Source organism: Lemur catta, chromosome 3 (assembly GCF_020740605.2).
Source record: "Lemur catta isolate mLemCat1 chromosome 3, mLemCat1.pri, whole genome shotgun sequence".
Lineage (NCBI taxonomy): Eukaryota > Metazoa > Chordata > Mammalia > Primates > Lemuridae > Lemur > Lemur catta.
In genome coordinates, this window is record NC_059130.1 from 101,549,851 (window position 1) to 101,564,238 (window position 14,388).

Sequence of the window (14,388 nt, forward strand, 5' to 3'; positions counted from 1 at the left end):
ATAATGCAAAGCTGGGGAGGTCTTGAAGATGTCACTCAGGGTTTTGGCTTAATAAATGAGTAGTGCCGTAAGTGGGCATTAGAGAAGAAGGAATTAATTTGGGGAATACTTCACATGTCAATAAACATTTACTGAACACTTAGGAGGTGCCAAATACTATGCCAAGCACTTTATACACATTTAGGCGATTTAATACTCACAGCAACCCTAGGGGGCGGGTACTATTATTGTCTTTTTTTAAACAAAGGGTGTAAATAGCTTTTCTGAGATTAGCAGACAGCAGAGTCAGGATTTGAACCCATGGCTATCTAACTTCTTAGTCTATGCTCTGGAGTCCCATCAGTTTTGCCTGAGGGAACAGCCAGCCATTACTCAAGACGCAGCTCAAGGGCTGGTTCCTCCAGGGAGTCTTCCCTGAATCTTCCTGGCTAGGCTGAAGCTCCTCCTCTGTGCTGCTTGTGCATACTCTGTCACCATGTTTCTTACACTCTGTGGACATTCTGTAGACCCATCTGCTGACGGCAGGGATGGTCCCAGTCATTTTGCATCCCCAAGGCCTACTAGCACATGTTGACTGGGTGACCGAATGCCAGTTACTCTGGGCAAATTCTGTTCCCCTTTCCTCTCTGCATAGTCAATTAGTGAACAAGTTATGCTCATAATGATCTCCTAAATATTTCTTTATACTGTTGGGGCTCAGAAAGTGATACCCCAAAGACGGGCACTTTGACATGCTGAGAGGCCTTAGACACTGCGTCAGAATCAAGGTCCCTCTAACCCTGTCTTGTCCCCCGCCTTCTCCCAAGTGCAGGGAGGGACTCTTTCTCTGTAACTTCCTCACCTGACCAAGAAAGCTTCTTTCCACCAGAAACACAATTGCCTTCCTCCCGCCCCACCCTGAAATCTCATCTATCTCAGCAAAGAAGACAGAGGACTGCAACTACACTTGGATGGATATTTCACTAGATGATACCTGCCTCTCGGGCTCACTCATATTCCAAAGAGAATCATTTACAAGTTAATTTCTATTTCTTCTCTCTAATGATCATTGCTGCCCCTCAAAAAAATTGTCTATGTTCCTCACCTCACCTCTTCCCAATGAAAAAAGCGTATATAAGCTTCTGTACTCCACTAAGTTACTGGGTAATCAGTCTCCTGTGACCCCCTGCCCCCACCCTGTGCTATGCACATTAAAATAAAATTTTGTATGTCTCTTCTCCTACTAATCTGCCTTTTGTCCGTTGATTTTCAGTGAACCTTCAGAGGGCAAAGGGGGAGTTTTCCCTTGGCCCCTACAATAATGTTCCTTTTTATCCATCTTCACTGGCAGAGCTTAGCTTTGGGTTCTTAGATACGGGGGTGACCCTGAAGCTGGAAAAAGGAGCCAGAGCTACTTTGGTGAAGTGGAAAGGGCACTCTAGGCAGATGAAAAAGGCACCGAGGTGTGAAACAGTTTGGTCTGCTGGGTTTAGCATGAGCTACTAAAAGAAATATGCCAGGCTGAGATTAGTGGAATGAGGGTGGGAAGGCAGGGCCCTGTGGGGGCATTAAGAAGCTTGGGCTTCAGCTTTTATTCTGGGCCAGGCAGAGTGGCTCACGCCTGTAATCCTAGCACTTTGGAAGGCCGAGGCAGGAGGCTGGCTTGAAGCCAGGAGTTTGAGGTTGCAGTGAGCTATGATGACACCACTGCATTGCCCAAGTGACAGAGTGAGACCATGTCTCAAATAATTAAAATAAAAGAAAATAAAGTAAATAAATTGTACAGAGTACAGTGGGGACACAGAGTAGGGAGTGAATACTTGTACCTGAGGAGTCACGTAAGACTTAGGTTTTACTATATTTCAATTATTTGTAGGCTAACAATAGTTACCATCCATTTCCCTGCTTGCTGTGCGCCTGGCACAGTACTTTACATGCATTTTCATCTAACATCCCTGCGAAATGGGTGTTATTACCTCTACACAGAAGAGCGATGGGAGGCTCCTACAGGTTAATAATGTTCCTAAGCTCACACAGCTAGAAAGCTAGCCGGATGTCCAAAGAGGTCTTAAAGAACTAGATTATACTCTGCTAAGGAGAATTTCTTGAGGTCAATGATCATGACTTTTGTTTTCGTGTGCCCAGACCTAGGTCTTAGAAGGTGCCTAATAAAAGTCAGTTGAGGCCAGGCATGGTGGCTCACGCCTGTAATCCTAGCACTTTGGGAGCCCCTGGCCAGAGGACCCCTTGAGGCCAGGAGTTGGAGACCAGCCTGAACAACATAGCCAGACCCCATCTCTACCAAAAAAAAAATAGCCAGGGGTGGTGGGGCGCACCTTTAGTCTCAGCTACTGGGGAGGCTGAGGCAGGAGGATCACTTGAGATCGAGAGTTTGAGGTTGCAGTGAGCTATGATTGCATCACTGCACTCCAGCCCTGGCGACAGAGCGAGAGCCTGTCTCAAAAAAAGAAAACAAATCAGTTGAATAAATGATTGGATAACCTTTAACTTTCTCCACGCAAAAAGCACGTGGTCACGCCACCGGGAAACCTCCCGGCCACTAGGCCGCGCTGTGCCCATCTGAGCGCGGCGGGGCGCGTTGCGGACGCCTAGCTTCCTGCCGTCCTGCGGCCCAGCCAATCCCTGAGCTCTGATGGGTCCCGCGGCCCGTGGGCGGGGTCACAGGCGAGGCCCCTCGGGCCGCTGGGAGCGGAGTCGTCCGAGCTCCCGGCGAGCGGGCGGAGAGCTGGGGGCCGGGCCGAGGAGTGCGGGCTTAGCCGCAGGTGAGCACGTGGTCCCGGCGGGCGGCTCCTTTCCCCAGAGCGGCTGCCAGGCCGCCCGTTCTGTGGCGATGGCCCCAGGCCGTAACCTCTGAGTCAGGGGAGGGTGGTTGCTAGGCCAGGCCCCATGGCTCCCTCTCTCCCCGGTGCTTTGAAGTCGAGCAGCCGAAGCTTCTCGGTCTCGGGCACCTCGGTAAGGACGGACGTTGACGAGGCCGAGAGTGCGGTGGGATAGGGGCAGGGGAGGGGAGCCCAGAGGAGGAGAAGGGTGGGTGTTTGGACCCTGTCCTCACTTGCGCTCCCATCCCCGGACTGGGCCCCAGTGACTGTCACGGTTAATTCTTCCACCTTGCTAGGCCTCCTCTGCCCTTGTCAGCAGTTGTTGGATTTGGGACTACGGCTCCTGGTCGCTTTGGGCCTCGGGGCCGCGGTACAAGGGTAGGTTTCCCGGCAACCCAGTTGACCTTAACGGATGCTTTGGCGGACTCTCTCCGTGCCGGGCTGGAAATTGCGTCACAGTCTTTGCGAGACACTTACACCTTTTCATTATGATAACCCAGGGGATGACTTGATGGAGTATCTAGCTTTTTGTAATCAGCAGAGGCGTCTGCTGTGTACCTGCCACCTTCTGAGGGAAAGTGGATGGATGACTGCTGTGGTTTTACACTAGTGAGTTGCTTGAACTGTTTTCATTCCTTCAACAAACTTTTTCTGAGCACTTTGTGCCAGCCAGGGTGGGAGGGGTGGGGGGATGGATAGGGCACAATGGGGCCGGACAAACATGGCCTTTGCCCTCTTGGAGCTTAAAGTGTTTTGAGAAATGCAGACAAGTGGTGTAGGCTGACACAGAGCAAGTGGTTGTAAGTATTGGATCAGTGAATGAATTGACTTATTTGGAAAAGGTTAGAATATGAGCAGGACGGCAGAAAGACCTGGTGCTGTGTGAGAGAGAGAATATTAGTTGTGGACTTGTGCTTGATATGTTTTAAGACAAACTGGAAATCCAAATGGAGAGTTGCTGTTTAGGAAAAGCATTTACTTATAAAGAGAACTTGGTTAAAAGGTGGGAAATAAAATGAAGAAATATTAGGTTTGGGATTCTTCAAGGGTGCCTCTTTTAACGACTACTACATCTTATAATTTAACAAATTCCTGAGTGTAGTCTCAGAATTTGCAAAAAGGAAAACTCTTCTAGGTAATGAAATGCCAAATTTATGGGAAAAAAACTGTAGGAAGCTCTTCCTAAGTCCAGGAAGTGGACAGAAACCGTACATCTATCTGTGGTGTATTCTTTCCACTAGAAAAAACACAGGTTTTGAAGTTGGAGAGGCCTGGGTTCAAATTCAGTGGCTCTGTCACTTCTAGTGAGCTTGAGCAAGTTAACATAATGTTTCTGAGGCTTTGTGATCTTCTTAGACAAAAATCTGGGCTAATAATTCCTACATCATGGAGGTGTTGTGAGGTCAGATGATGATTGGTGTGTAAATTGTCCAGCATAGTACCTAGTGTTGAGACAAAGGACCAGGAGCTGCTGTAGTTTTATTTTTCTCAGGACGGTCCATTATAGTCTTAGGTCCACGGAACACTGGATTTCTCCAAAGAGAATTGGAACCAAAGAGAGGGAGAGAGTCATCTTATCCTTGGTGAGGTTTCAATTGTTTATTTTAGACCAGAGATAGCAGTGTTGGAGAAACACCTCTATAGGAGCATAAACAGAAAGATCCTGTAGTTGAGACTTTTGGGCAGGTTATTAATACTTAACTCTGATAATGCCATGTGTCTCATGAGGATTAGAGGAGATAGTGTAAATAAAGTGCTTAGCCCAAGGCCTAGCACGCAGTAAGTGCTCAATAAATGGTAGCTATCATTATTATGATAATTGTGAACACTCTTTGATAATTGTTAATGGTAGTAATCATTTGGGACTAAATGACCATTAAAGTAACCCAATTTGTGTGTTTTTACATTGTTTTGGTATTGTCCTACTTCATTTCAGGAGGCCCTGGAGCAGTTCTCCTTTTTTTTCCTGCCATGGCTTATATAGTGGTTTTTACAGAGAATTTTCAAGTTCTAGGGTATCTAGAGTATGTGTAATGGTTTGTGATGTTTTCAGGAGCTTATTATGCAAATGTGGGGATATTGGTTTGGTTGAAGATGGTATATTTTGGAAGTGGTTTGGTCAGCAGATTTGTCAAGTATAAGTTTATCTCATTGTTAGAAAAGTCAAGTTCAGAATAAGATAAAACCATTACCTATTTATCTGTCTACAAACCAGAATAATTAGGTAATGGATTATGGATTTGGCTGTTTAAATATGCTTCTTATACTTTACAAGAGGAGAAGGAGATTATTGTGGAGCCAGGAGATTCACAGTGGAGTTGTATGTGTTGGGGAAAGGGTGGTTGGCTGGGCTCATGGAGAAATTTCATAGAAGTCTATCAGGTAAGGCTCAGAGGTCCCCTTGTGGGGAATACTGCTATACATAGGTGCACAATTGTCAAAGAGTATAGCACATAAAATAGAGATCCTTTCCCCCTTGTTTAACAATTGAATCTTTTGAAATTTCCTAGATGGTTTCAGGGACCCACCTCTTGCATAACTCAAGGTATGCTCTTGCATTGCTCTGCATAGGGTGGATGTCTAGTAAGTTGTGCCATGCTGCCTGGTAAATGGAGAGCCGTAGTGGGTTGTCCATATCTGCTGGGAGAGGGGTTGCCGGGTTCTCCCTAATGCTGCCTTGTGCTCTTCTGCAGATGTCATGTGGCCAGTGTTTTGGACCGTGGTGCGTACCTATGCTCCCTATGTCACATTCCCTGTGGCCTTTGTGGTTGGGGCTGTGGGCTACCACCTGGAATGGTTCATCCGGGGAAAGGATCCCCAGCCTGTGGAGGAGGAAAAGAGCATCTCAGAGCGCCGGGAGGATCGGAAGCTGGATGAGCTGCTAGGCAAAGACCATACCCAGGTGGTGAGCCTTAAGGACAAGCTGGAATTTGCCCCTAAAGCTGTCCTGAACAGAAACCGACCGGAGAAGAATTAATGGAGGACACAGGGCCCTATGGCCCTACTGTGGGCTGTGACTGGTCCTGGCACCATGTCGACTCAGCTGCAGAACCCACATCTGATGTGCTTTGTTGCTTATTCTGGCCCATCCCCCTCCACACAGCTACATACATACTGGCTGCTTCTTGATGGCCAGGCAGACACAGCAGCAGCTGAGGGGCCAATGAAGAGGAAGGCTCTTGAGGGTTCTGGCCAGAGGCTGCATCTGTTGCATGGTGGCCACAATTGCTCGGGCATCCCAATTTATGGGCATACTTCCAGGAGGAGTGTTATGAAATGAACATTGGTTGCCAGTCTCCATGGAGAGGCATTTTGACCTCAAGTGGGAATGGCTGGGATTGGGTGTTGCTTTTCAGAGGGATATGTATGTGTCCAGTTTCATTTTGCACTGGGAAGAATTCAGAAATCTACGTGGCTCCCTTCATGAGTTCGGAGTTCGCCCTATCCTTTGTGCTCATTCTTCCTGAAATTCTGTCTTGTCAGCTCAGGAATGGGATTCCCTGGGGAAGGAAAGCATTTCTCTGTTCTGGGAAGCCCAGGCTGCTCACTGGGGCAGGGAGAAACATGTGCCTGGTGAATTTGCTTGAAAACAATCACCATCTTCCACCTCCCATCACTGTATAATGCAGAACTTGATTAAAGATGTGTCTGAGAACCGTATTGATTGAATCCTGTTTTCCAGATGGTATTTGGGGGTCTCTTTAGGACGTAGGCAAATGCAGGCATTTCAGGGCAGGATAACATTGGTGTTTAAGGACTCCGGGGGCAGGGAGGCAGGCTGGAAACTTTCTTTTACTAGCTTGGTTGTGCTGAAGCTTGGAGGCACAGGTTCCCAAGAGTATGATAACAAGAGGCTGTAGCACCTTCAGGTCTATTAATAAATTGGAATAGACCACACATAAACACATGCTTTTCCCTATGAAAGTAATATATGCACATTAAAGAAAATTTGGTAGGAATTAAAGATAGGTCCCATAATCTTCCAGCTCTTTAATACAACCGTTAACATTTTGTTGTCTTTCACTAATTCTCTACATAGGTTTTAAAGACGGTTATCGTTACTGTACATTTAACTATATTTTTACATATAATCATTTTCCACTTTATCACATACTCATCATAATTGTTACTAGTAGCTACATAATTGCCCATCAAGTGGGAATATAGCATACGTTTGTTTTTAACAGTTTCTCTATTGCTGGACCTTTGAATTATTTCTGGTTGTTCACTAGTTTAAATACTGCAATGAATGTTATGTATAAAGCTTTTCCTGCATTTTGGATGAAATGGGATGAGCAGTTTTAAGGGTCTCCATGCATAATACCAAATGTCTTTCCTAAAGGGCTCTAGGAGCTTATACTGAGTGTTACCACTGCACATGTTGCTGGTGAGGTTGTAAAGCGAGTGAGAGTAGAGGGCAGGAAGAGGCCTAAGAACCTGTTGTCTGGTGAAGCTGACTGATGTTTAGCCTAAGAGAGCAAAGGGAAGTCATGAGCATTTGATGAATAAATCCGCTTTTAAAAAGGGGAGGGCATTGGCCCTGCTTATCAGGATGTCTCTCCCCTGAGGCCTGATGGTGTAAACTGGTGGGTGAGGGCAGAAATCCTGAACAGGTAGAGATGCCAGCTGTGGAGGGGGAGGTGCTGGGAGGACCTGGAAGGTGGTGGCCAAAGAGCAGAGAGCAGGTCAAGTCAATGGCTTGTCCTCAGCGTCTTCAGGCCTAGTGGGAATGCTGAAATGAGCTGCTGTTGCTCCCCAGGGAATGAATCTGATGGGGAGTGTGGGGAAAGATTGTTGGCTACCCCAGTAAGGATGAGATTGCTGGCTCTGAAGGGATCTACTAAGCTCAGCTTCTGGTCACAGGCTCTGGCTGATTGGCATGCCTCATTGACAGGCCATTGCCGCCACCCTGTGGCAGTCCCGGGTATTACCAACCCTGGGCTCTCTTCTCTGGGCTACTACATTGCAGGAGTAGGAAACCCTGATGCCTGCAGGGGTCAGTCTGGTGACTTAAATAAGCCACCAGGCTGGCCCAGTACGGAACTAGAAAGCACAGGCCTGCCGAAAGGGGGCAGTGGTGATTTAGCATCTTCCAATTTGTGCTGCTCACCCAGTGGTACCAGGTTCCCCAATTTTTCTAAAAGATGCTAGAAATTACAGGTGTGTGTGTGTGTGTGTAAACTTCTGGTTTTTAAATGTTGATAATTAAAAAAAATTCTAAGCATATGCTAGAAATGCTGACATACCTGTGGGGTTAATTTGACCCAGCGGCTGCCAGTTTGCAGCCTCTCAAACTGCCCCTCTCCTAATGACATCTGAGAGGTATGCATTTTTTAGCAATCTAACAACTTGTGGCAAATATTAGATCTCAGAACTGGTTTCCCTCAAAACACTTTTAGGCATCCTGTATATATAAGAAAAATATTTGAGGATGGAAAGCCTACAGAAACAATACCAAACAACTTTTCCCACAGACAGTTTTGGATTGTCAGATGTTTTAGAATAACCCTGTCTCCACTGCTGTGCCTCCTCTCTGTGCGTGGTTGAGGACGCCTTATTTTTGGAAATCCAAGTTGCTCCCTTCCTCTAGTCTCACTTTGATTATGCCCCTTTTAAATAATTTCGTTTCTTAGGGCATGTCCTCACTGACTTTCTGCCTCCAGCGAGTCTATTAATATTCTCAGCGAGGTCTTGCTTTCCCACGGGCTGGCTGAGGTCTGCTGCTGTGGCAGCTCTAAGGTAGTGCATGCTGTCTTGCCTCTGCTCAGGTGACGTCAGGTAGCAGGGTTTATGTGGATGTGGGCAAAGACAGGTCGGGGTGCTGGGATGAACCAGGGCACAGATTGGTTTTCTTCCATGCTTGCTGATTCACCTTGGAGGCATGTGACCCTCTTTTTGATTGGCCTAACAGTCACAGTTCACTGAAACACATCAGTAAGTGGATATGCGTAGGGCTTTTTGCTTGGCCCCCGTACCCTCTTCCCCCATCTCTTCCCGGCCCCGTGATAGTGGTAGATTTAGAGCAGGGTTATCCTGTCCAAGCACGGCAGGAATCGCTTCTCTCCCCGCAGTGGCTCAGTGTCTGGTGCTTTTCCATTCTCTCTAGACCCTTTCCTGTGCCTGTTGCTGTGTTAGCACAAGTCAGCTGGGCAGCTGCCAGGACAAGCCTGCCAGGGAGCCCTTTGACTCTCGTCGGCTTCCCAGGGCCCTGGGCCGGTGGGACTGTCAGCTGAGTGAAACACCGTGGAATTAGCGTGGCGGAGTCTGGGTTAGGAGCCAGGCAGTGAAAACGAAAAGGCCCCTATCTTGCCTCACTTTTCCTTTTCCACTTTGGTGTGGGTCTAAGTACTTGCAGAGTGGTGAGCCGGGGCAGTGTAGCAGAATAAAAATAAAATGGGTTCTAGAGTCGGACAGACATGAGTTATGAGTACTGCCTCAGCAGCTAACTGGATGACCTTGTGCAAGAACTTAGCCTTTCTCAACCTCAGTATCCTCATCTGTAAAATGAGTCAAATTTTGCAGAGTTGTGAGGATAAGGTAATGTATATACAGTTCTTACCATAGTTCATGGCGACCAGTAGGTGCTCAATAAATGTTAGCTACTTTAATTTTATTGCAGGAAGAGCCTGTGTTTCCTGCAGTAGTGGCATGTGTCCCTGTGATCCTGGTGAGATGGGGATCTGGAGGAGAGAGGAACCTTGGCTGAGGGACAACAGGGACCCTCACAGGCCTGGTGGTTGAGGGCCTCTTTGGAATATTTTACAGAAAGGATTGCCTTGTGTGAGAACTAGTGTGGGCAGGGGATTCAGACCTGTGTTACTAAGTAGCAGTTCTGTCAGTGCAGTCTGCAAAGTCAGAGGTGAGAAGTGGGGAGTAAGGTGTTCCAGAATGCTCAGGAGGTTACAGATCAGGAGAACAGGTAGAGGAAACAACCTTGGACTTGGCAAGAACACGGGGTAAGCTGGGGTATGCTGCATCACCTCCCTTGGCCTTGGTTTCCCACAGAATGGGGATGCTGATGTGTTCCCCGCTGATAGTGTGAAGAGTGAGAAACCAGTTTAGAATGCTCTGAAAATGAGCAAGTGCTAGATGTTATGGCCAGTAGAACTTCCCTTTTATCTAATTGGGATGGGAGCCAGACTGAAGAAAGAAATATAAATGAATAGGCTTTTATTTCTTTTCTGTACACAGTCTCTTTTAAAGTATTTGCTAAATAGAAGCCTTTGGGGAATCGGTTTGAAGAGTAAAGAGTAATTAGTAGTTGGTATATCAGTTTTCATCCTGTTCCAGTGGTGCCTCGGATGTGCTTAGAAACAGTTTATTCTTTTTGAATTAAATTTGTTAACATTAATTATCTGTCTACACATCCTTTTTACATAATACAAAGGTAAACCCTGGCTTTGTTTTTTTGTTAAAAAATGCCAAATGGACCTTCCAAATGATTAAGAATTTAAAAAACCTTTACTAGTGTCCCAGCAAGGGCAGCTTTTCTGTCTAGAAGGGTCCAAAGTCCTTTGTGTCCTTGTGCCCTCTCTCACCGTCCCTGTTCTCCCACTGCCAAGTGCTGGCTCCATTGTCCATTTCTGCTTGCTTCTGAGCCTGAGCTGCCAAGTGCAGCTGGGGCAATTGGCATAGCCACACTGCCGGCCCTCTCCTTATGAGTTCTGGATACAGCATAGTCTGCGACATTTCAAGGTGATCTCCTTTTAAACCAAGCTCCTCAAGCCCCCCAGCCCCATCCCTGCACTCTTCATAGCCCTTTGCTGCTTGCCCTCTGCCTCCATCATGGCAATGGTAAAGCCATTTTGGCTCAAAGCCTTTGCAATGGCAAATCTTGTTTCCTGGTCTTGGTCCTAGTCAGATTCTAGCTCTGCAGTATTCAACACTCTCTTCACGAGATTCTCCCTTGACGCCACCACCAGTTTCCTATCCACCTCCACTGCTCCCTCCTGTTCTCCTAAATGTGAGTGTTCTGCCGGCTTCATTCTTGCCTCTGTTTCCTTGCTGGGCAGTTTTAGCCTCATTCGTGGCTTCAGCCACCACCAGTGTCTACCTTGACGACTCCCCAATGTATACCTCTAGTCTGAATTTCCCCCTCAACTCCAGATGATCATCCAAAGCAGCGTGCTAGCCCTCTCTGTCTACATTCACCATAGAGTGTGACGGCTGAAGTGTGGACCTGGGTTTGAAGCCTAGCGCTGTAATCTAGTTGTGTGCTAGAGAAGTCACTTTTCTAAGCATCATTTGTAAAATGGGGCTAATTCTGCCTCCCTTACAGAGTTGTAAGATTGAGGTAATATTTTTAAAATACCCAATATGCTGTCTGGAGTAGAGTTTCATCTCCTCCGTCTCATTGCTCAAGTTGTTTTTGACTCTTCCCCCTCAAATCACATCCCTGCTGTGGATTCTGTCATTAACCCACTTCTGCCTCTGGAATCCATCCTCTGTTGTCCATCTCACTCCCCTGCTTTAGGTCCTCTTCATCATCTCTTGCCTAAACTTTTGGTCTCTTTCTGAAAATTCTCTATTTCTGCCAGCATTTTCTTTCTAACACACATACTTGATGAGGTTACCCCTTAAAGACCTTCCTGGCGCCTCAGTTGCAGGAAGAATCAGGACCTTTCACCGTCTTGCCCCAGCCTATGTCTTTAGCTTCATCTCCCATCACTCCCCGTGACAGAACCTAGTTTTGGCCACTTCTTGAATATGTTATGCCCATTCAAACCTTGATGCCTCCATGTGTCCTATGCATCGTGCCTCCCTGGCTCTTCCCACACTGGCTACGGAGAACTCCTGGTTACACTACAAGACTGAGTGTGGGGCTCCGTATCTGGCTTCCCTAAGCAGAGGTTGTCATTCCCGCTTTTCCTCTCTAGCCCTGTGTTCATACTTCTGTAGTGGATTGGTGCGTGTCTGTGTCCCCCCCTAGACTGTGACTTCCTTGAGAGCAGAGACCAAGTCTTACCTCTCTGCCCCTTGCAGAGTGCCTCACACGTGGTCATTGTGTTAGATGTTGAATGAATTAAGAGGCCCTGAGTGTGATTCTGGGATGGAGCGGGTACTGGGGCTGTGCGTGGAGACAAGCCTCTTTGGAGGGCAGGGACCAGGGCTACCAGGTGTGTGCTTTGAGGTGCCCGGCAGCTTGGCGCTATGGCAGCAGTGCTTTTCTACAGCTTTGCCTTTCCCAGGCTAAACCAGCTTAATTTTCCCAGGGGAAGTGGGGCTTGGGCAGAGGGCTGCATTTCCCCACTGGGTAGGGCCTGGACCAGCAGCACAGCCCATGATGAATTTGACCCTGGTGACTCTGTAGTGGGGAACAATGTCCTCAGGAAAGCATTCAGGAAACCCTTCGTGTAGTGGTGATCAAAGCTCTGCAGCAGCTCAGCAGGGTGGATGGGGACACTCCAAGGAATCCAGCAAGGCCCTGGGTCAGACCCAGGGAACCACTTAAGGCACTTCCCAGGTGGAGCTCTCCATCGGTGTCTCAGTGGAGCCTGGGCCAACCCCTTGGGAGAAAGAAATCCCGTGAAGGAGCGGGAATGGCTCCCTGGGGAGCCCGTGGGGGGCCGCAGCTTCCGGAGTGTCTCCAGGTTTTGTCCATTTTCCCCTCATCCCTTCCCTCCGGCTGAGGGCCTGAGAGAGTGGGGCAGGCTGGCAGGTGAGGCCGGCAAGCCTTAGATCGAGTCAGGGCAGACTCTGGTTTCCCACTTCATCAGGAAGCTGACCATGAAACTGCTAGTACTTATATGAAACCCTCTTTGCACTTGTCCCTCGGCCTCAAGCTCAATAGAAGAGAGAAGAGCTCCGATCTCCTTATGCGGCCTGGAGTGGGAATGGCTCCCTCGCGGTAACACGGGATTCTTGGCACAGCTGGTCCCGCGGCTGCCTGCGCCCCCCTCTCCTTCCCAGCTTGCATCTTGTCATCACACCAAACCAAGGTCAGCTGCTGGCCTGCGGATGGGTTGACCCGCTGATGAGGGGAAACACCCTATGTGCCTGCAGCCACCCGGCACAGCTACAGCCCCCCTGGTTGGCGCCTCGCACGACTTACCTCTGCTGAAGGCTGCAGCATGCTCTTCCTGCCCCCTTCCCAGTTGCATTTTCCCAGCGCACAGACCAAAGACAAACTCTTGGGGTAGCTCTGCCCCTTTGATCCTCTCCAAGCTATTTCCCCACGTGCGGGAGGGCAGGAGGTCACAGTCTTTCCCACAGATGGGAGTCCTGTGTGTTTATAATTTGGTCGATTGATGACAAGGTGGATTGTTCAGCTGCTGTTGTCCCTAAAGCCCTGTCCTTGGCTGACTTGTGCCTCGTTGACATATGCTGGGACCTTAATGGGCTTAGATCTCAGCCCCCACCCCCACCCCCGAGAAACTGGGCTCTGGAGTTAGACTGCTTGCGTTGAGAACCCAGCACTGCCACTTGCCAGCTGTGTGTCCTCTGGCAGGCTGCTTAACTTCTAGTGTCTCAATCTTATGTCAAATGGGGCTAATATATTACGTACAGATTTATCGTGAGGATTGAAAGGAAACATACTAAAGCATCTGGAACATTGACTCACATATAGTTAGGACTTAGGAAAAGTTGGCTATTGTGATTAGCAGTATTTTTTCCATTCCATACGTTTAGCCACACTTCAAAATACTGGTTTCTCTCTAGGCTCTAAGAAGAGGTGTTTAAATGTAGTGGGGAAACAGAGGCCTACAGTAATGCTGTGGCGGAGGGCTCGGGAATGGTGATGGGACCCTGATCCTCAGCCCTGAAGCCCTTGGCTCTGTCCTTCAGTGCTTCTCTGGGCCTGTTTCACTGCCTCCCCGCTCCCCAGGGCCTGCCCCAGCTGGGTCCCTGGCACCCACACAGCCCTGCCTTGGTTGGTTCACTGCAGGCAGATGGAGATTTCTACAGGAGGCTGGAGAGGCTGAGGGTGAGGGCTGAGCTGGAGGGACCCTGCTGGGGTTATTGTGGCTCTTGGAGCACTGTCCCACTGTGAGTCTCAGCTGGGAGCATGAGAGGAGAAAGGCCCCCAGACCCTTCCTCACAATCCTCCCGCAAGTCCGGGGAGGTGTCTTAGTTTGCTAGGTCTGCCATAGCAAAACGCCACAGACTGAGTGGCTTAGACAACAGGAATTATTTCTCACAGTCCTGTAGGCTGGAAGTCCAAGATCAAGGTGCTGGCAGGGCTCTCCTGAGGCCACTCTCACTGGCTGCAGGCAGCCACGCTCTTGCTGCCTCTTCACGTGGTCATCCCTTTGTGCCCGTGCACCCTTGGTGTCTCTGTGCCCAAATTTCCTCTTATAAAGACAACAGTTGGATTAGATTAGGACTTACCCTAATGGCCTCATGTTAACTTAATCATGTCTTTAAAAAGCCTATTTCCAAATACAGACACCTTATGAAGTACTGGGGTTTGGGACTTCAACATATGAATTTTGCGGGGACACAGTTCAGCCCAGACCAGGAGGGTAGACGCAGCGGCGGCAGGGAAGCAACTGCCTCCGGGAAACCTCTGCAGAGGAGAGGTGCGCAGCCCACTGAGGGCAGGGCCCGCTGGTCCCTGGCCCGCTGGTTG

The 14,388-nt window shown here is 48.5% G+C and overlaps 1 protein-coding gene across 3 annotated transcripts; it reads left to right on the forward strand.

Annotated features, from left to right (window-relative positions):
- The first annotated feature begins 2,646 nt into the window (after positions 1 to 2,646).
- SMIM12 (small integral membrane protein 12) lies at positions 2,647 to 6,479 on the forward strand. 3 transcript variants are annotated; one of them, XM_045548305.1, is made up of 4 exons: positions 2,648 to 2,762; positions 3,116 to 3,197; positions 3,320 to 3,428; positions 5,513 to 6,479. In XM_045548305.1, the coding sequence occupies exon 4, from the start codon at positions 5,518 to 5,520 to the stop codon at positions 5,794 to 5,796; it is 279 nt and encodes a 92-aa protein (XP_045404261.1). In that variant the 5' UTR covers positions 2,648 to 2,762; positions 3,116 to 3,197; positions 3,320 to 3,428; positions 5,513 to 5,517; the 3' UTR covers positions 5,797 to 6,479. The 3 variants fall into 3 exon arrangements, with proteins under 3 accessions (XP_045404260.1, XP_045404261.1, XP_045404262.1); XM_045548304.1 differs by lacking the exons at positions 3,116 to 3,197; positions 3,320 to 3,428 and having other exon boundaries at positions 2,647 to 2,762; XM_045548306.1 differs by lacking the exons at positions 2,648 to 2,762; positions 3,116 to 3,197; positions 3,320 to 3,428 and adding an exon at positions 2,776 to 2,952.
- Positions 6,480 to 14,388: the final 7,909 nt, after the last annotated feature.